This window comes from Lytechinus variegatus, chromosome 4 (assembly GCF_018143015.1).
Source record: "Lytechinus variegatus isolate NC3 chromosome 4, Lvar_3.0, whole genome shotgun sequence".
NCBI lineage: Eukaryota > Metazoa > Echinodermata > Echinoidea > Temnopleuroida > Toxopneustidae > Lytechinus > Lytechinus variegatus.
In genome coordinates this window covers 27,396,071-27,419,161 of record NC_054743.1, presented here as the reverse complement: position 1 = coordinate 27,419,161, position 23,091 = coordinate 27,396,071, and the positions used below count along the sequence as shown (strand labels likewise).

Below are 23,091 nucleotides of genomic sequence, written 5' to 3'. Positions count from 1 at the left end.
AGAGTAAAAACATTACTACAATGGATATAATATTGAACCGGTTTTCAGTTTCTGATATAGTTTCACGGGAAATTCAGTTGGGAAACATGACCCAAATGTTAAAAAAAGTATAATTACCATGACCATGGTGAGTTGAGCTCAAAGTGAAGTTTCTTCCGTTGCTTCAAAATTTCTTTGCATTTCTAAACTTATGAAAATTAATCAAATCACTAGAAATGTACAAAAAAATCTATTTGAATGGAAGAATATGAATCATCTTTTATAAATGAGGATCTGAAATGATTTTGTTTTTGATTATGAACTGTTTGGAATTAGATAAGTGATACAATGTTGTGTTGCTATTTGAAAGGACATTTCGCAAGTTATGATTTGAAAATTAAGGCATTCCTTTGATACACCAGTTTAATCACCTTTGGTTGTGCTAAAGAAAATGCTGCTTTTGTAAATTGTTTATTTATAGTAGCTAGTTTTTGTTTTTATTTATTCTGATTTACCATAGAAATCACTTTCTAAACTGTTGCCCTGTGTAGTCCTTCGGCCCGGTCACAACCTTTCCAAACAAACCGATGGCGGGTGTCTCTGATGTCATTGAAAATAATGAAATAAGCTTAGCGATGAATGGCAATTACATGAAAGAACACTTCTGATTGGTTCATGGTCGGTGTTTTTCGCCAATTGCGCGTGTAAACTTAATCTTGATTGGTCAGTTCATTTAGCGATTGATAGCTCATCTTTGTGTTACGGAGCCAATTGGTGGAGTCGGTGTCGCTACTTCGACTTAGCCCCGTAACATAAAGATTAGACCGATAATTTTAAAGAGCAATTCCGATTGGTTCCTTGTCATTCTACTGAGCAAAATGCGCATGCAATGATGATCTTGATAGGCCAATCCATATAGCGATTGATCGCTAACCTTTGTCTTACGGGCCTTACTGGTAGTATAATATTGTAAGCGAAGTTAAGAAGAACAGAAACAAAATCGACGATTATTATTGTCGCATAAATGGCATTCCTTTATTTCTTATTGCTCATTAGTTAGACAATTAATTTGTGCCAATGAAGTGAAAACTGATGGATGTGGTTTTGATGTATGTTTACAAATGATCACTTTACTAAAGTTTAGATTTGAGAGGCTCGGCACAATTTTTCAGTTTCGGTGCATGTGCGGTGATACTTTTTTTGCCGATCGAAAATTATCAAATGCAATAATGTGATGTCATCATTAATTAAAACAAATGTAAATTTCGTATTTTTTGTGAAGGTGTGATTGTTTTGGCTTGAAATATTGATATGAAATGTTCTAGAATTGTTTAAAAAAAAGAACAAGGAACTCTTCAACATTGATGAACGGTTATGCAAACCAAGTTAATGCAAGAGGTGGAATAAAATGTCCAATAATTTCGAGGCCGAACTAAAAAAGGGGGTAAAATGCTTATGCGAGTACAATGATTATAGCAATTAAGGTGGGTTTATTTCTTACATACTAAACAGGGCACTTTTTTACGCAATATGCTTCTACTCTATGCATCAAATTGATATTCTCGACAACAAGAAGTTTGCGAACTGGGAACCATTTCATTAAAGTCGATAAATTGGGTAAAAGGCGGAGTAAGTTGCGTTTTTTGGGCAGGAATCTTGCAAGCGGTCTTTCACTAATTCTCACATGTCATTATTAGACAACGACAAAACAATATGTAATACATAGACAAAACAATGGGGAAGGCAGAAAAGCCGCTATAAAGGAAAAGACGCATGGTGCTTTTTTTTATAGTGAGATTCCTGCTAAAAGACGAGGAAGCACAGATCGTTCTTTGACAGTTGAGTGAGTGGCATTCAGAGACATTTGATTCTTAGTTAGTCAATTAAAAATTATAGTTGTCAGATATGCCAGCTCATTTCGGACGAGGACTATTGGGCCCGAATTCACAAAGGTGGTTTCGTTTGAAACCATGGTTTTTAGAAACCACCTTTGTGAATACCAAAATCAGCAAATCCCACGGTTGAAACCATGGTTTCTGCAGAAACCACCTTTGTGAATTCGGGCCCTTGTGTTTGAAGAAAATGCTTCCGGACTCCCGATGTTGAGTGATTAATTGATATAGATTTTCCAATTTTTTGTTGGTGCCTGACAAGGCCAGATTGACCCATGTTTTCATTGGCTTTTTATCCCGAGTCTTGTAAAAAGTAACATTGATGAAATGCAAAGTTGGTGGTAATAAAGATAAGATGTTTATGTGCCTAAAGTAAATGCTATATGTATGCTGGTAGTTGAATAATAAATTGTGATAAAAATAAATTGTTTGTATCAAGCACTTGTGTCCAGATTGCCACCTGAATACTGTGTACATGTAATTAATAAGGTTTACTTATCGTTGGCTGTCAACTCAAACACTGGCAAGACTACCACTAAATATCTGTATACAGTATGATGGTACTTATCTTTTTGTCATATTGGGGGAATTCCATACAAAAGTGAACATTTTCCAGTCTTGACTCTATTTCATGTCTAGATTAATATTTTAGATAAAATTCCTATAGAAATTGATAAATGTAAATGGGGTTCATTAACACTTGTTTCGTGAAGAACAAAACTTGGAACATTTTCTAGCAAAGAAGTTTAACTAAACATATAATTATTTTGTGCAATTTAACAATGGAGTTTGGGAATAGGCAAGGCTCCACACTAACTTTTCTTCTTGGTGGCCCGATCGGTCCACCAAAATCATCAATATCATATTTTTGGTGGCCCGCAAAGCAACTTCGGTGGCCCTAAAACAATAGAAAACATTACATTTAGCAAAAATTTGGTAGCCAAACCGGGCCACCAATTGTGAGCTTTTACAGAATTTTGGTGGCCCGACTCTCAATTTAGGTTGCCCCGGGCCACTGCTAATGTCGAGCCCTGGAATAGGGCATAGCCTCATTAGCCTGGTTTGAGCATGGGGAGGTGGAACTAAAGTGGTATGGGGGTGAACATCTTGGGGAGGTGGAACTAAAGTGGTATGGGGGTGAACATCCTGGGGAGGTGGAATTAAAGTGGTATGGGGGTGAACATCTTGGGGAGGTGGAACTAAAGTGGTATGGGGGTGAACATCTTGGGGAGGTGGAACTAAAGTGGTATGGGGGTGAACATCTTGGGGAGGTGGAACTAAAGTGGTATGGGGGTGAACATCTTGGGGAGGTGGAACTAAAGTGGTATGGGGGTGAACATCTTGGGGAGGTGGAACTAAAGTGGTATGGGGGTGAACATCTTGGGGAGGTGGAACTAAAGTGGTATGGGGGTGAACATCTTGGGGAGGTGGAACTAAAGTGGTATGGGGGTGCACATCTTGGGGAGGTGAAAATAAAGTGGTATGGGGGTGAACATCTTGGGGAGGTGGAACTAAAGTGGTATGGGGGTGAACATCTTGGGGAGGTGGAACTAAAGTGGTATGGGGGTGAACATCTTGGGGAGGTGGAACTAAAGTGGTATGGGGGTGAACATCTTGGGGAGGTGGAACTAAAGTGGTATGGGGGTGAACATCTTGGGGAGGTGGAACTAAAGTGGTATGGGGGTGAACATCTTGGGGAGGTGGAACCAAAGTGGTATGGGGGTGAACATCTTGGAGAGGTGGAAACAAAGTTTGGAAAATCAGCTGTTGAAAAGCAGAAGGGGTACAAATTTTGTTTTGCTTGCCAGTGTCAGAACTCCTCTGCCTCCGTGTGAGGGTGCACCCCCCACGCCCTTAGAATACTGATTTTCATTACAATTGTGCAGCAATGAACAAGATATAAAGGTGCGTAAGGGCCAGGAATCCACGCCTGTCAGATTTAAGGGAATTTTTACTCCCACCACTCGTTGGTCTAATAGGGCAAGTATACCCCGACAAAAAAAATTATTGTAAAAATAGAAGGAAAATAATAATAATATGCAATCTTTTTTATATAGTGCTTAAAGGTCAAGTCCACCTCAGAAAAATGTTGATTTAAATCAATAGAGACAAATCAGAAAAGCACAGTGCTGAAAATTTCATCAAAATCGGATGTAAAATAAGAAAGTTATGACATTTCAAAGATTCACTTATTTTCAACAAAATAGTTATACAAGTGGAATGCCTCTGGCCGTCTCACCTGCATCACGCGGTTCAATATAGCAGCAGTGCTGACTTTGAATACTACTCTAACTCGCACAAGATGTTCAGTGATACATGGTTACTCTTATGTCCACTTTTTATGAACTAGACCAATAAACTTACAGAGATATGATGGTTATTCACCAAAAAACCCCAACATGGCCAAAGTTCATTGACCTTACATGACCTTTGACCATGATCATGTGACGTGAAACTCAAACAGGATATTCAGTGATACTTGATTACTCTTATGTACAAGTTTCATGAATCAGATCCATAAACTTTCAAAGTTATGATGGTAATTCAACAGATACACCCAATTCGGCCAAAGTTCATTGACCTTTGACCTTGGTCATGTGACCTGAAATGTGCACAGGATGTTCAGTGATACTTGATTACTCTAATGTCCAAGTTTAATGAACTAGCCCAATAAACTTCCAAAGTTATGATGGTAATTCAACAGATACCCCCGATTCGGCCAAAGTTCATTGACCCTAATGACCTTTGACCTTAATCATGAGACCTGAAACTTGCACAAAATTTTCAGTGATGCTTGATTACTATTATGTCCAAGTTTCATGAATCAGATCCATAAATTTTCAAAGTTATGATGGGAATTCAACAGATATCTCCAATTCGGCCAAAGTTCATTGACCCTAAATGACCTTTGACCTTGGTCATGTGACGTGAAACTCATGCAGGATGTTCAGTGATACTTGATTAACCTTATGTCCAAGTTTCATGAACTAGGTCCATATATTTTCTAAGTTATGATGACATTTCAAAAACTTAACCACAGGTTAAGATTTCGATGTTGATTCCTCCAACATGGTCTAAGTTCATTGACCCTAAATGACCTTTGACCTTGGTCATGTGACATGAAACTCTAATAGGATGTTCAGTAATACTTGATTAACCTTATGGCCAAGTTTCATGAACTAGGTCCATATACTTTCTAAGTTATGATGTCATTTCAAAAACTTAACCTCAGGTTAAGATTTGATGTTGACGCCGCCGCCGCCGTCGCCGTCGGAAAAGCGGCGCCTATAGTCTCACTTTGCTTCGCAGGTGAGACAAAAAACAAGCCAGTTACATCCAATTGAGAGAGTCAATGACGTCACCCACTCACTATTTCTTTTGTTTTTTTACTGTTTGAATTATACAATATTTCAATTTTTACGAATTTCATGATAAGGACCTCATTGCCTGAAGCACAAAATGTTAAAATAATGGAATTCCACATGTTCAGGGAGAATGAAACTTCATTTCACATGACAATGACGAGAAATACAAAATATTTCATATTTTATAGAATAAAATATTTTATATAATAAAATACAAAAGAAATAGTGAGTGATATCATTTACTCCCTCATTTGGATGTAACTGGCTCGTTCATATAACTATTTTGTTGAAAATAAGTGAAACTTTAAAATGCCATAACTTTCTTATTTTACATCCGATTTTGATTAAATTTTCAGTGTTATGCTTGTTGAATTTTTCCTTTTTTATTCAAATCAAGTTTTTGTTGGGGTGGACTTGTCCTTTAATACAAGTGCATACAAATGAAAATAATAGCAAGCATTGAAGGTTTCAGAAAAATCCATGGCAGATCAAAAAAAATATTAGAGATCTAATTTTGGATTTGTGATGTCATATGCCAGCAGCTCCACAATATGTCATGCAGGCCTAAATACACATCCACAAATTCTATTTTTTTTCATGAAACAGCATAAAATATTTTTCTACAGAAGGGGGTATGTGTCTGATGATATATCCCCTGCACAATTAAAATCACTTTCAATTTTGTTGAGAAAAATTCCATTTTGGTGAAGGTATATAACACACCTAACAGAGGAGCTGCTTGTCTGTGACATCACCATGCAAATCAAAACTTTTCTAACCAACCCCAAAAATCTATGAAAAGATAAGGAAAAAAAAGGAACAATATTTTATTCAGAAATATATTGCATGTGAATTGTAAATACTACAAAGTAAATACAAGATAAATTCAAAGGACTTTTTTAATAACGTGTGAATTTATTGAATTATATATCACATAATTGTGCATGAGTAGAGCATTTTTCACAGAACTAAGAAAATATTATTTGAGAAATGCCATAAAATCATAATTTTCTGGTTTGGCCCGACCCCAATTTTTCTCCATTCTTACATTTACTTTATGAACTGCTCAGGCCATGAGATCATTTCAACTTCTCAGATGAAGAAGAAAACAGAGAAAATTGGTTTCAGGAAGGGTCCACATACATAATGGATCAGACATGCATAATTAATGGATTTGCCAATATGTGTATCATTTATATTTCAAAAGCATATTTTATCAATTTTTTGTTCGATAACTAATTTTCACAAAAGTATTATAATTACTGAATATGAAGGGGCAATTTCACCACAACAAAAAGTAGAATTTTATTAATAAATAGAGAAAATCAAACAAGCTAAATACTGAAAATATCATCAAAATCAGATGTATAATATTAAAGAAAGTCAGGATATTCAGAAATGTTACTTTATTTCACAAAACAATTATATGCACATCTTGGTAGATATGCAAATGAGGGAAAGTATGACATCACACATTCAATACTTTATGTTGTCTTAATTTGTGAAATATGCAATTGTTTAATATTTTCCTAATGGTAATGTAAAACAACTTTTATTTCTCCTTGACCATTGAATTGTACCTTTTGTGGTTCAATCAAGAGGGTCGTTTTTGTCAAATCTGTTTAAAGTAAATAAATTGTGACACAATACAAAACAAAAGAAATAGTGAATTAGGGACATCATCAACTCTCATTTGCATATCACTGAGTTGTGCATATAACTGCTTCGTGAAAAATCAGCGAAATATTTAAATGTTACAACTTTCTTATTTCACAACTGATTCTGATAAAATTCCAATGTTGTGCTTGGTTGATTTTGCTTTATTGTTTTTCAAATATTTTTCTGGGGTGGAATTACTTTAACTTTTAATTCATCAATGCCCCCTGCTGCCCCCCCCAAAAAAAGGAGAAAATCAACACAAATAAATAACAGCATGTAAATGTGAGAAAGAGAGAAAGTGAACTGGAGGAATGGAGACAAGCATTTTTTTTAAAGAGAAAATAAAAAGTATTTTCTCAAAGCGAACTTCCACTTAATTTCTGTACATCAATTGAGTTCACAAATCAATTCAAAGCCATTTTATGTGGAGTAATAAGATAACGTTAATCAGGATTAATAATTGATGAGAATTATGAAACAGTTCACTCTCATATTCAGACAGAAAAAGCTGGGGCCATTAAGTGCAAGCCAATGTAACCAGTCACACTTGAAGTCGTAACTTACATCTTGAGAGGATGCCTGCTTTCTTCGCTGTTTGAAAGAAAGCATTCAGAAATTCTGACTTTGTCTTGTCTGTATTTTTTTATTGTCTATAATCATCTTGGGTCTAGGATGATACAGTAGATCTTGGTCTAATATCTTCTAGATGTTACCTTGAGAATGGTCTCATCTTTGTTCTTTCCTTGTACATGTTTATAGATCTTGGTCCTGTCTTAGGAACTTTAAAACTGTCTATAACCTTCACCTTTAGGCCTAGATGTAAATTTAGTTCTTGGTCTAGTATCTTCTACCTGTAATCTTCAAAACTGTCTTCTGTCTTATGTCCTTTCCTGGTATGTGTTTGTAGAACTTGTCTCATCTGGAATCTAATAACTGTGTCACAATCCTCATCTGAGACTCAAGACCAGTGGTCTAGATCAGATCTTGATCTGATATCTTCCTGCTGTAATCTTGAAAACTGTCTCCTCTCCTTCTTTCCTAGTATATGTTTAGATCTTATTCTTGCCTCATCTGGATTCTAAGAACTGTTCACAATCCTTATCTCAGACTCAGAACTGTGATACGATAGAAGATCTTGGTCTGATATCTTCCAGCTGTTATCTTGAGAACTGTCTCCTGTCCTTGTTCTTCCCTGGTATGTGTTTGTAGATCTTAGTCTTGTGGGCCATCTTCTGGTTGAGTTCTACATAGCTGAACTTCTTCCTGGCTTCACGCTGCTGCTTCTTACTGCCATAAACCACTGAGGGAGAAAGATGGTTAAGGATAAAAACAACTAAAAAAATCCCTTTGACTTGAAATTCAATTAAGTCTACATAGCTCAATCTTTCAATTAGTTAAAGCAGATAGGAACAAATAGTGCCATCTTGAATCCTCAACTACTCATACCTGGCCAGTTTCCTGACCCACAATGCTAATGTAGTCTAGTAATAAAGACCCACTTGAATGATAACATGCTAATTAACTACTCAATACATTTATACTGCAATAATTATGTTACCAAGTAGCAAAACAACATACGTTTTCTCTCAAAACATTTTAGTTTCTCTATGCAAATACAATTATAGGTCAATTTATTCTCTATAGTATTAGTAGATATCTGAAAACGTATATTTTACGACTATATATTTATAACACGCAGTCAATGAGAGACCACACACAGTTCACTCCCCCATAAAACATTGCCTAATTAAAGTAAGATTTTTAAGCACATATTATTCATTTCTTATGGGTTACATTTTTCTTAGTTGATGACATTTCTGTTGTTGCAACATATTCACTGGTATTAACAAATATCTATTCTACAAAGCTTTTATCACAGTTCTCAATCTCATATCACAAATATATACATAAGAGTATGGAAGTGTAATGGTGTAGTGGTTCTGACTACCTCATTTTTATCAGATGGTCAAGAGTACTAATCCCTCTCCATTCATCAACCCTAATCCACTACACTTGACCAAGGTTAAGTACCGTATATGTGGATCTGAAATTACTTTAATCACTGAAATGCAGAACGTGTACTCGGCTTTAATGTGATATTTGAGGTAATTATGCTGCATTATTATAAAAGTACCTATGGACCCATGGGCAGATCCAGGATTTTTCAAAAAGGGGGGCATTTTGGTGATTTACGTCAAAAATTTGACAAGCAAAAAAAGAAAAAAAGCCTAAGTTTTCACTAAAAAATTGCCGGCCATCATTTTGTTCCAGAGAAAATTTTACAAGCAAAAAAAAAGAAAAAAGAGAAAAAAAGGCTATCAGATCACATAAAAAAGAAATATGTCATAAGATAGAAATATTAAAAATCTACATGTATCTACTGTGTAGTTGTCTGTGTCAAAGTTAAATCCCTTTACCCACACGATTTCCTACAGATTCACCTTCTTTATAAAACCCATACACAATTACCGTAAACAGAACTGAAACTAAAGAGAATATTAAAAAGAAGAGCCTTTAAAAGCATTATATAAAGATACAAAGAAATAGTCATTGACTGAGAGTTTTATGCACCTTTGTTTCCCTTTCTGTCAGCTATAAATAATCTAAATGTAATTTCCATGAACATACATATACTTTCCCAGGACAACTGCATAGTAGTTACATTCAAGGTGCCTAGATTCCCAGAACAGCACAAGGAAATGAAACAAAATCTTGCCACACCAAATCTATCTGGGCCCGGTCACACAAAGCTAAGTGCATGATCATGGGACTGCCATGCAATCAAATGTGCAAATCAACAGTATGATCAATTGCTTAGTTATGTGTCACCGACCCCTGGCTTCATTCATGATTTTAAATAAGGTTGTTCGAGACCCAAGACTCTTGCCTGATTCCGCGATCGATTTGCAAAATGATCTTTTGACCCCCAGATGACCTTTGTTATCATCCTCATGAACACACAGGTGGTATTACCAAAGTATCATTTGTACCAAGTGGGATCAAAAGCGGTCAAGAGCGGTGTTGGCTCAGTCGGTAACGCGTCTGCCCGTCGAACCAAAGATCATGGGTTCGATTCCACCCTGGGCGGATGACTGAAGCCAGTGCGTTGTGTGTAAACGTCTCTCCTATGTTTCATAGATGCAGGCTATGTTAAAATGGAAAACACTCCATCCCTCGGATAGGACGTTAAATGGAGGCCCCGTGTAGAGGAGATTCACCACCTTTGCAGGTTAAGAACCCACTGCACTATTCGTATAAGAGTAGGGGGAAACCCCGGTGTAGTGGTCCACCTGCAACCCCCCAATCAGTTATATCGGGAAGAGAGACCTGCGGGCAATAGTGATTCAGTTCGCTTTTCGCCTCCCAGGCACAGGTGACGCCAAACAAATAATAATAAAACTGATGCAGAAATGTGAGCAAGTTGAACAATAACATTTTTGTTAAAGACCACTGGATGAACGGACTAACAGACCAAGAGGAAAAGTGATTACAAGTTCTCTGCCAAACTTTGTTCACGGCAGGCAAACAAAAAGGGGATTTTTAACCTTATCAGCCATTTGTCCATGAGCTATAATCTGTTGCAATAAGAACTGAAATCAAACACCATTCCAAAAATAATCACAATTTGATTTTGAGCCAATCAGACACATGTATCTAGGGCTTGTGAGCTTGCTGGTATTTGTTGTGTTTACATACTTCATAGAAATTGTTGATAATTTGCCATGGAAATATAGACAAATTGTGACAATTTTTCACAATTATTCATTTATAATATCTGCAAGATTTATTCTTAATATTAAAATTTGTTTAATAGGGATGTTTCTCCTGAGAACAGTTGATCTTTAACCATTTGAGGGCCTATTTGTTTTCTGATCCATCAAGTTGTAACAAACCAACTATTGATGGAGTGCAGTTAGTATGAACAACAAATATCAAAAGCGACATATCAAAACTTCACTCAGTTAAATTCCAACCTCTTACTTTTGCAAATAGAATCAATGGAGGTCAAAGGTTATAGGTCAATGAAAAGGATACTGAGGTCAACGCTGGGTGGGACCTTGAAGCCAAAGGACCTAGCAACCTTCTGTAAATCCAAGGTATTGACATCATAGATCTTCTTGAGACTGTGGGCGTCGTATGCTCGGACGTATCCCTTGTATGCTTCCTGGGCTGACCGGTGAAGGAAGTAGTTCTTCTCTATTAACTTTTCCAGCTGAAAAAGGAATGAGAAGATGGGATAAGTTATTGTCACAGGGAAGTTCAATACAAAGAAATTAGATCTATATCTACTTGGGTCACCAAGGAAGTCCTGTCCAATGAAGAGTATATCTTTCTTTGGTGCTGAAAGACTCCAGAGGCCAAGTTTATGAGAAAAAAAATTCTAAAAATCCATATTTTATTGTTCAAAGCAGAAATCAGAAATGGAAATCCTCAGAAAATTTGCTTACTCCATTAATAGTGAGCCCAGCAACCACTGAACAACGCCAGATTGATGTAGCTCTATCCATTATATTGTTGAACCCCAAACAGGGTAACAGCAACTCCTATTTTTTAACATCTTTTGGTCTCATGCGGCCGGGGGTTTGAACTCTTGACCTCCAGGTTGTGAGACGGATGATCTACCAACTGAGCCAACACTCTTATTAAGACTTGTGATAATCACGAATCTACAATTAAAAATGTTAAGCTACTGATATCATTCGATCTGGCTGGCTGCTAGTGAACAGTGAATTTGTTTTAAAAGATCTAGCATTTGTTACACAATTCTCTATAAAATAGGACTCAGATCTTCAGCAGTGCATGGCTTTGGCAGGAGGGGGCAGATCAATGGTAAAGACCGTGTAAAACTGCAATGAAACTTTTACTAGATTTATTCAAAATGGCACTGAATAAAATCATGCTAGAAAAATTTTGTTTTGCACTAATCAAGACTAAATGCAAGAATGAACAGAAAGCAAACTCAAACAAAATGAAATGAAGGTAAAATGAAAACATGGCGTAACGGATATCAAGCTTTGATTGGGGATCAGATATAATTGTCAAGCCAAATTTCAAATTATTGCCATCAGGATTTATATAAGAAATCAGTGATTAAACATCATGTTGAATTGAAAAAATATATGCTCAGTATTATCAGTTTTTCACCATTTGATACGATTTGATAAAATTGTGAACTATACACTACAGTGCTCATTGAGACATTTCCTACTGTGGTTCTGATAAAACAAGGTATTTTGATAAATTTCAACAAAGTGGCAGCTACAGTGTTGCATGTATGAATAAACCTTGTTTGCTCTACGAATTTGGTGGAAAATACAACAGGGAGCAGAATTTCACATTTTCTGGCAACTGAAGCCAGGGCTCATATTTCTGACGAGTTATCGCATGTGCAGTCGATCAAACAAATCAACTGTACAATTAATCACAAGGATTTGTGTTTATTGATGAGGTATTTTTTTTATCTCACATACACTGTGCTTCATGAGGGTAATTATGTGTCCAACCAACATTAGGCATTTTCATTTATCCATTGTGATGAAAATTTTGCCCATTCTCAAGTAATTGCTCCCTATTTTTTTTAACCTTACGGGACAATATGCTTTCCACATTGGGTACAATACTGCCCTTGAATTGGTTGGACACATAATTACCCCTGTGGTGGTAAAAATTTTACCCAATATTTTTTACAGTGTATCTGTCTACATACAAAACTAATAAAGCTAAAGAAGCTCTCACCTGAGATTGAATATCTGAGACCTTGCTCCAGCTGAACTCAAACTCATTCAGCGGTACCTTGGCATGCTTCAAGTAACGTACAAAACCGAGCTCCTCTGGCCTAAGGATAAGGAGGGCATGACCTTTGCCCTTTAACCCTCGAGCTGTACGTCCAACTCTGTGGATGTACTCCTGCAGAAAAATAAGTCAAGAAAGTGCACTTACAAAAATAGTAATAACAGTTTCTTTTTAACCTTTTTATCAAAACAGTATTAGTTTCTTTGTCAACTGTAAACAGCACATCATTACATATCTGTTCCAATGTACAAATAACAACTCACTTCTATGACAAATCAGCTTACATAATGTACCAGATCAAGGGCAGGCTATCAGATTTTCAAATTGATTTCATTTAATTTCGTTTATTTCCATTTTCAACAAATACACTTTGTTTTATATATTTTGACATACAAATAACAAAACATATTTCAAGTATCCCTGTACAAAAATTATATTCAAGATTATTACATATCAGGTTGGAAATGGAGGAGGCTGATTTTACTACATTAATTTTACAGTTTTGCCCATCTAACACAAAGCTTTGAATTTTTAGGCCTTATCACATTTCAATCAGTTGCTATTAAAGGCCATAAGATCCAGCAGCCTTAATATCCCTTCTTGAACTCCTCAACTACTCATATCTGGCCAGATACATTACCCATCATGCACCATTCTGAGCAGTATAGTCTTGTAATACAGACCCACTTGAATGATGACACACTAATTCACAACTCTATGCATTCATATAGCAATAACTATGTTATAAAATGTTATAAAATAACAAAACAGATACCTTTCCTCTCAAAAACATTTTAGTTTCTACACACAAATAAAACATGGGCTAATCTATCCACTGTATTAGTTGTTTATAGTTATCTCCAGTACATATTCTATGACTAGCTGTTTATAACACAAGTCAATGAGAGACCACACATAGTCTTGGTCAATTTGCTTCCCCTTTTAACTATGTGTCACCAGCCCCTGATTGCACTTCAACAAAAGACATCAAGACAACACTGACCTTTGGGTCATCTGACGGGTCATACTGAACGATCCAATCAACGGCGGGGATGTCCAGACCTCTGGCGGCAACGTCTGTACACAGGAGGATGCCTGTCTGGGCATTGCAGAACCTGAAGAAGGTCTGGGTGCGTTTACTCTGTTTCTGCTTACCCTGGATCAATCAACAAAGAATTACAGTTGGTTGGTGTCAAATGTTTTTTTTTAATATAAATCACCTTTTATTCATAAAAAAAGGGAATCAATTACAATAAAGGGCCCAGGTTATCAGTTCTAAATGAATATAATACAGGACAAAATAAATTGAATACAGTATATGTATACATAAAGAAACATAAACAAGAGATAATAATTATTTACATATCAAATGCATTGATTCAATTCATAACAAACTTCATACTTGGAGTGATGAGAAGGGGAATGAGGGGATATGCTATCCCATGGTTTAACGTAAGTTGTTCTGATTTTAAAATGAGTTCACTGTACTAACATATGGTATTACAAAAATGTACAAATTATGCATTTTTAACTATATGAACAGATAAAGTGTAAATTCACATAAGTAGGCCTACATCTTGAGTTTACATTTCATATATATAAAAGGTGTGATTATTGCCAGCAAAATATTGCCGAGTCTGAAAATTCTTTATACATTCATTCTGAGCTGCATTACATGATGGCAGGGAAGGGGGTAATGGAAGCAAGGCTTTCATCAGTGGGTGTCCAAGAGAAGTGGGCATTTGGGTACCGATTTATGATGTTCTGAGTTGGTTTAAAGCAATACAGAGAAGCATTTGTGGGCAATAAATAATTATTAACTTTTCATAATCGACAATATTCTGGCCATTTTGTGTTATCACTATATCTCAACATAATTATATAACCATTATCGAAGATTCAATGTTGCATAATTTTGTGCATATTGAAATATCGCCCAGTACTACAAAGAAATGATGTTGATATCAAATGGGAAATTCCATAACATGTGGGGATCAGACCCCTTTATATATGGGATCTTTATGAAATCTGTTTTCTTGTTCAAATGAAAAGTTGCAATGTCCTGAAATCATAATGGCTTGAGCAGTATATGAAGTATAAGAAGAATGGAGGAAAATGGGCAAGGGTTGGAGGTACAAAAATGCTGAATCTTCAATGGAATTACACTTACATGTATGTCAACACATACCAAAGATAGCCTTACTTCTAATAAACCTATCATCTTCAATCTCTGGTCTTCTTCAAACCCACTCTTGCTTTTTTTTCCTCTCATCGTAACAGTCACCAGCCTGTAGCTTATGGATAGAACATAAAAAAGATCAGGAGGGAGCCAGTGCAATCTACACTGTAGGGGCCGCCTTACAAAGAGCAAAGAGTTACAATTGATCTGATCAATCTCGACTACATGGAAATCCATAAATGTCAAAATGTTTTCCATAGAAAATGTGCACAATTTACTTTGTGAACAAAGATGAGCACACTGAATTGTCAAGGAAACAATGAATGCACGAATATACATAATTTTCTGGAAAATATTTTGAACAAACATGCATTTCAGATGTTGACATTGCTGGCTTTCCATAGTTGTGGTTAATCAGATCAACCTCAATTCTTTGTAAGACGGGCCTGATCACAGCAAGACTTACATGTATAGAGTTGACCGGTAGATCTATGTAGTTGAGTAGCTCACTGTGGTATTTGACAGACATACAGGAAGAGAAGAACACCATCACCTTCTTGTTCCGATTCTTCTTAAGGAATGTGAAGAGCAGGAGGAAACGCTTCTCTGACGGACACACCACGTAGCCCTAGTAGTCAGTATCAACATATAAAGAACCGTACATCAATTATATACAGTTAAAGATGTCTTAGTGGCCTTCTTTCTACAGTGAAAAATTGTTTTAAGTGGCCACCAAATTGTACAAGAAGCAAACTATCGTCCTCGATTAAACTGACTAGCTGTGCATTCGAGATTGTGTATATTCAAAGCTGGGTATTGCACCCAAATGATTTTTTATTATAATCAAAATAATACTAGCTGGATTCATACACTAGTAGCGCTTTTTGCCCGAGGTAACAAAGCGCTTGCTTTTATCAACCCGGCTTTAGCTCAAGCTACCATCACCGTCGCTCAGTGCATGCAAGGAATTTATCCTGCCGGGTACCCATTCCCCTCACTTGGGTTGAAAAACATTTTTTAAAATTGAAACTGAATAAAGTTGAACTTGAACTTAGTTGAATGACCATGGTAATACTGATCAACAGCCAATCACAAGGAAAAAGCGATTTTGTGTCTCGCCCACTTATGAAAATAACCAGAAATATTGTGATTTGCGAGGGCACGTAACAGAACTGTCATAAGAGCCTTGCACGTAAACTTTAATGTTGACCTGAAAATAACCTTTGATCTTACCATGTGACCTTCCACTGCAGCAAAACATGCAGGTCGCCTAAGTACATCTACCATCCAAATTTTGTTGAAAAGTGACTTACAGTTGCGAAGTTAGGTGTCATAAGAGAGTCTTGCATGTAAACTTTAACGTTGACCTGAAAATGACCTTTGACCTTACCATGTGACCTCCGGCTGTCATGTGTCATTAAATTTGTGACGGACGGACGACATTTAGATCCTTAAGTCTCGCCTTCACCTCTGGTGGGCGAGACAAATATCCAGGATTCCATGCAAGTTACCATAACATGGCAAAGATACCGTACCATGGTAACTTTTATGCAATAGGTCCCTGGTCAGTCGAACTAAATATCACCGACATACAAGGGGTTGTCGCAACAGCCATGCCTAATACTTTCATCTTTGACGTTTGACCTTCCCCTACCTGTTCCAAGCCATCGACTGTAGCTGATTCCTTGTGATCATCTACTCCTACATACACTGGCTCCTTTTTGAGTGATATCCTCGCTAGATCCTCGGTCTTGCGGGTCTGGGTGGCTGAGAAGAGCGCTGTTTGTCTTCTCTCTGGAGTAATCAAATATTTTTAATAAAATGTTAAATGCATTCATTCTAAGTACCACCCTAAAACGAAGAGCGATAATAGCATTGGCAACAAAAATGACCGTTGGTCTCTTTTGTGTTATAGTAAAACACACACATTATATCATTATTTAAACATGCAACAAAAAGTTATTCCCAGAAATAGAGAAATAGTTCAAAGACACAAATATCCCTTTGTAAACAATGTCTTCCTGCCCTAGGGATGCCCTTCAATTTTACTCACTTGACCTGTAAAGAAGTTGGCATGCAAAAAACAAACAACAATATATGCTGTACAATATGAAGTCTGAGAAAGCTCAAAATGTGCCATTGGTGCCATCAGTTTCTCCCTTGAACACATGTGAAGATGTCAAGGCCTAAAGTCAGACAAAAACCAAATGACTGGCATCTCTGTATATCTATAACTAAAGCATGTAGGAGAGAGGACTTACTGGGGAGTAGTCTGATGATCTGTTTCATTTCTTCTTCAAAGCCAACCTCTAGGATTCTATCAGCTTCATCAATGATCAGGCACTGGAGATTCTTGTACATGAACTGTGGTGTGTTCTGAAAGTAGACAGTGTGAAAGTATACATGATGATTATGGATGTCAATCTTGTAAACAGAAAAAAAGGTAAAATATTGACATCAGAAAATGCTAGTATGAAATCTCTATATTTATTTAGCAAATGTAAAGAAAGGGGTTCGCCCTCAAATACATGTTTGCAGAAATTATGATCTATCAATGCTATGAAAGAAACAGATAAAGTGCTAAAAATTTGTTTACAATGTAAGAAACAAAGTATACATACAATCTATATAGGTAAATACTTTATATTGATAAATTTGATATGAAAAGCCAACAATTGGTGGAAAAGACAATATAACTGATATAGTAGGCACCATATACATGTATTTGAAATATATTGGAAATATCCCACTTTGGTTCAAATGGTTGTCCAAATACTTGAGCCTTACCTGCATATGGTCAAGCAGTCTGCCCGGTGTGGCCACCATGATGTTGATTCCTTTGGCCAATTTCTTGGCCTCCGTGGTACGGTCAGTCCCACCCATGATCAGTCCAAACGTGTGGTAGTGGTGCTCCAACAGCTCTTTGAGGACACCATAGGTCTGCATAGAGAGCTCGCGGGTTGGTGAGATGATCAGTACTCCAGTACCTGTATCAGATCACCGCAAGGGTAAGGGAGGAAATGTGTATGACAGTCAATACTCAACAGAAAGGAGATGTCTTTGAGAACAGTATCCATAATGGCATCTGTGGTAATCATTAGTGTTTAAATTTGATGTAGCTCAAGCACTGGTTTAAGATTAGCTGGCAGTAAGAGTAATGATTAAGCTACTTTTTAAAAAAGGTCAAGTCCACCTCAGAATTTTTTTATTTGAATCATTAGAGAAAAATCAGACAAGCACAATGCTGAAAATTTTATCAAAATCGGATGTAAAATAAGAGAGTTATGACATTTTGTTTCGCTTATTTCTAACAAAATTGTTATATGAACGAGCCAGTTACATCCAAATGAGAGAGTCGATGATGTCACTCACTCACTCTTTTGTTTTTTATTGTTTGAATTATACAATATTTCAATTTTTACGAATTTGACGAATAGGACCTCCTTGCCTGAACCACAAAATGTTAAAATAATGGAATTCCACGTGTTCAGGGAGGAATGAAACTTCATTTCACATGACAATGATGAGAAAATCAAAATATTTCATGTTTCATATAATAAAATACAAAAGAAATAGTGAGTGATGTCATCAGTTCCCTTATTTGCATACTGACCGAGATGTGCATATAACTGTTTTGTGTAATGAAGCAAAACTTTAAAATGTCATAACTTTCTTATTCTACATCGGATTTTGATGAAATTTTCAGTGTTATGCTTGTCTGATTTCTATCTATTGATTCAAATAAACATTTTTCTGAGGTGGACTTGACCTTTAAATAAGGATAAGCATAACCAGGGTTCCCACAGAAATTTGAAAACAGAATTCCATGACTTATCCATGACTAAATTGCTGCTTTCCAAGACACCCCATGACGTCCCAGGAGTTATGTAGAATTTGGGATGTCACATAACTGGGAAAGTTGGAAATCATGAACACCAATAATAATAGCAGAGTATGATCACAGAGTAGGAGAGTTGCGAGACACGGCAAACAGGAAAGCTGCCATAGCCAAGAGGTAAATGCAATTCCATGACTTTTCACAAATTTCTCAAATTCTCTCGACTTTTCCCTGACTTTCCATGACCACAAATTTTCCAGGATTTTCCATGACTGTGGGAACCCTGATAACAAATCCTGCCTCAGATAATTCTTATACTATACTTTGGAACAGTTCAAAATATTTTTTATGCATTTCTCAAACTAACAAAACATACATAGATTTAAAAATTCCCATGCATAACAAAAATGATTGCATCTAGCTGTTTTGATCAGCTATTACCAAAGGGAAAATCGAATTGAGGATTTTACATGCTTTTATCAAAATAAGAAATTTAAATGGGAAAAGAACACCAACGACATGTACAGTAACTCACCATTTCTTGGCATGAACTTGAGTTTGTACATTAGTTCTACCGCAGGGATGAGGAAGGCCAACGTCTTTCCGCTTCCCGTCTTCGCAGCAGCCAGAATGTCTCTGATGATATGTGGAGGAATTGGTGAAATCAGAAAAAAAGTACAAGCATGTATCATTGCATCATTATCATCAGTCATGACTACTGTCATCAAGATCATCAACATGATCAACATCATTGTCATCATAGTCATCATTATGGTCATCATATCATCATAATTACCATCATGATGATTTTCAGCATCATCACTATCAGTACCAATACAATTACCATCATCATCACCACCATCATCATCATCAACATCATCATCACCATCATCATCATCATCATCACCATCATCATCATAATCATCATCATCAACATCAACGTCATCCTCATCATCATCATCATTATCATCATCATCACAATCACCATCAGCATCATCATCATCATCATCATAATCACCATCATCATCATAATCACCATCAGCATCATCATCATCATCATCATCATAATCACCATCAGCATCATCATCATCATCATCATAATCATCGTTAGCATTCAACGCCATTTCTATCATCCTTATCATCATCAGTACCATGATGATCATGACCATCACCGTCATCATCACCATAATTATCTTCCTTTTATTAATCATGTATTCCATCAGCAATATATAAATTTATCTTCCATCTATTTGGAACAAATGGTCTGTAGACAATTAATTTTAAACCCAAAAAATCAAAATAAATTCCACAATTGTAAGTGTAACCATTATCATTATATTCTCAAACTAAAATTTGACTCATACTCACTTGCCCTCCAGCATGTGTGGTATAGCCTTGTGTTGGATTTCCGTCATATGAGTAAATCCCATATCGGCCACGCCCTTCAACGTCAGATCAGATACTTTATCCGTCAGCGAGGAAAAGCTGGTGTCTGATAAAATCTCTTCCGTATCTATCACTGAGAGAGATATGAAGGTTATTATTATTATGCATGCATAAGGTTATATAAGGTTATACATTCTAAAGGTTGAATAAAACATACCATTATATCAACATGTTTGCTTCTTAATATTCTTATAATATCAGGTGATATATACGCTATGTTAGCAAGTATGAAAATGATTACAGCTCATCTATGAACAGGACGTTTCAATCTATGTGAGGAATACATTCAACTTTTAAGTAGCTCATAAGTTCCTCCTTATCTAGAATCAGTTCTGTTTTAATGATACACTCACTGTCAGCTTCTTCCTCTTGACTGGCTTCTTCTTTATCTTCACCTTCACCTTGTTCTTCGTTCTCTTTCTCGTTCCCTGCGTCTTCATCCTCTGGTTCTTCAGTTCGAGGTATCTTTGTATCTGGGTCAACAGAGAACATTGTTGTTTTTTAAGGGATGAGTTAACAAAAAAAAATATAAGCAGTTGCAGTAAACACTGATTTCATGATTAAGTCTGTAAAAACAACTTGTCACCATATAACCCTAGATCTAGACCTGGGGACTGTCTTACAAAGAGTTACGATTGATCCAATCGATCGTAACTCTATGGAAATCCATCAGTGTCATAAATTTTTCTACAGGAAATTTGCACAATGTCCTTTGCAAACAAAGAGAAGCACAAAAAATGCATGAATATACATCATAGCTAGAAAATATTTTGAAAAAGCATGCATAATACATGTTGACATTGCTGGCCGTCCAAAGTTGCGATTGATCAGATCAATCGGGACTCTTTGTAAGACCCTGGTAAAGTTACATAAACTGAACTCAGTGAAATCATGAAGTCTAAGCTGAAAAACAATCACACTGAAGATAACCAACACAGATGAAAAAATGTGGGACAGTGTATTATCATTGCTTTGTAAGAGACCCAACAATTTGGTGAAATGTCGTGTTTATTTTGTTTATATCCCAGCAATTACACGATTTCTTCCAGAATTCTTTGGCACAATTTTTTTTAATTCATACATACAGACACTTGGATGGCCATTTTATTGGATTCTGTATGAATTTATTTTGAAGTCGCAACCACAACTGGCATTCATTTATAACTTTTTAAAAAGTAGACAATCAACAATTCCTGAACTTTTTGAAGATAATATGAAAATCATCTCACTAGCCAAAGGCTAGGATGTGCTTGCAAGCACCGAATACAAAAAAACCCCCAAAGACCTTCAAAGTATCTCAGTTTTGCCCATTTCTTCCTACCAACTAGCTAATAACAAGATACCGAATTCACTTGATTTTGAGGCCTTAAATGTAGCAAAATTGTAGTTGGCCTTCAATAAAATCATCAGTAATGAATAATGCAGTCACATTTCCCCTACGGCACCCGGAGGGCAAGTCGAAAACAGCCATTTTATTCATTCTTATTCAAACCACCTAAATGTATCTAATAATAATAACTAAAAAAAATGTTAAAACAGCCGTTTTAGACTCGTCGTATAGCCGTCGTAGGGAAATTTTGACGTCATACATGTAAATCAAACTATAAAACAAAATATTTATATCAACTCACCCGGAGACTGATCATTATTCTCAGCTTTCCTTTTCATTTTCTTCTTCTTAGATTTCTTGCTTTCTTGGGAAGGTGCAGCTTCTTCCACAGGTGAAGATTCATTATCTAGAAAAAGAATGCAACGAAGGGACAAAATTTGTCAATTCTAAAGTAAATTGAGATTTTTCTTAATAAAATGATATTCCGGAAGTTATTTTTAAAAGACCTTTTATAAAGATGCAACATAAAAACAAGGTATCATTATAATAGGAAGTATCATCACATTCATTATTTTTATCACCATCATCATCATCATCATCATCATCATCATCATCAGCATCATCATCATCATCATCATCACCATCATCATCGTGATCATGATCATCATCACTATCAGTACCAATACAGTCCTCATCATCATCATGACCGTTGCTAATGAAGTAAATTCTACTCATAATTACCTGAAATGTCTGCTACCTGTTGCTGCTTCTGCTTCTTTTTCTTCTTCTTGTTTCCAGGTGTAGATATTACATTGGTCTTAGCATCCATTGAAATTGAAAGTGTTTCCTCTTCAGCTAATAAAAGAATTGAAACATGATAAAAAATGATAAAATTAGTTATGGCACATTCAGAAAAAAAAGCCCTTTTGCCACTGCCTGAATACATTTTCACATACCAAGCAACACATATAATACATTCTAAACACCCCCATTTATTAACTACAAAAGTGCAAATGGGAAAGAGGTAATTTTTGTTTGAACATCTACTTATGGTATGTATCAGATTTCTTTGGATAACTATCTGAATTGACCTGTTTTATGCTATTTCCTGCTACTCGGCTCTGTCACAACATCAAGTATACAGTACAACATACAGTGTATAATAAACAATGCTAATATTTTTGGCTCTTTAGCATTCCTGCAGAAAAATGTGCCATTCAATAACTCAAACCTATTAAATATTTATTACTCCACTGGCTTTGGTTAAATATGTTTGTACTTTGTATGTGAAACAAAAATGAGGGGAAAAGTGAAAAATGTCCTATATGGGTTGATAAAAGCAAGCATCGGGGAACAATATGGCTGTCAACATTGTTATGTTGATGGTGTTCAATTATACACGTTTTTATTAGATGCTAAATGATCACCTGAAAGTGATTTCTGCTTGATCTTCTTCTTCTTCCTTGCACTATTGGTCGAAGTCACTGCGTGAGATTGCTGGGAATCTGTAAAATGGGAAGGAAGAAAATGAAATTAATTTTGTAAAAAAAAAAATTGTAAAATCAAGAACAAAACTAATTTACTTTGTAAAATATCTATGGCAGATACAA

General features: G+C 36.1%; 1 protein-coding gene across 1 annotated transcript in view; it reads right to left on the bottom strand.

Annotated features, from left to right (window-relative positions):
- Nucleotides 1-6,131: 6,131 nt before the first annotated feature.
- The window catches only part of LOC121413741 (ATP-dependent RNA helicase DDX18-like), a 33,803-nt gene continuing 16,843 nt past the window's right edge, over nucleotides 6,132-23,091 (bottom strand). The window contains exons 2-15 of the mRNA XM_041606667.1: nucleotides 22,909-22,986; nucleotides 22,223-22,336; nucleotides 21,783-21,887; nucleotides 20,505-20,624; nucleotides 20,074-20,224; nucleotides 19,241-19,341; nucleotides 17,655-17,854; nucleotides 17,129-17,243; nucleotides 16,522-16,661; nucleotides 15,334-15,495; nucleotides 13,692-13,844; nucleotides 12,632-12,802; nucleotides 10,931-11,108; nucleotides 6,132-8,195 (exon numbers count right to left, since the gene is read on the bottom strand). Of these exons, the coding sequence (XP_041462601.1) occupies nucleotides 8,053-8,195; nucleotides 10,931-11,108; nucleotides 12,632-12,802; nucleotides 13,692-13,844; nucleotides 15,334-15,495; nucleotides 16,522-16,661; nucleotides 17,129-17,243; nucleotides 17,655-17,854; nucleotides 19,241-19,341; nucleotides 20,074-20,224; nucleotides 20,505-20,624; nucleotides 21,783-21,887; nucleotides 22,223-22,336; nucleotides 22,909-22,986 (1,931 nt within the window). The 3' untranslated portion in view covers nucleotides 6,132-8,052. The remainder of the gene's footprint in view (nucleotides 8,196-10,930; nucleotides 11,109-12,631; nucleotides 12,803-13,691; nucleotides 13,845-15,333; nucleotides 15,496-16,521; nucleotides 16,662-17,128; nucleotides 17,244-17,654; nucleotides 17,855-19,240; nucleotides 19,342-20,073; nucleotides 20,225-20,504; nucleotides 20,625-21,782; nucleotides 21,888-22,222; nucleotides 22,337-22,908; nucleotides 22,987-23,091) is intronic.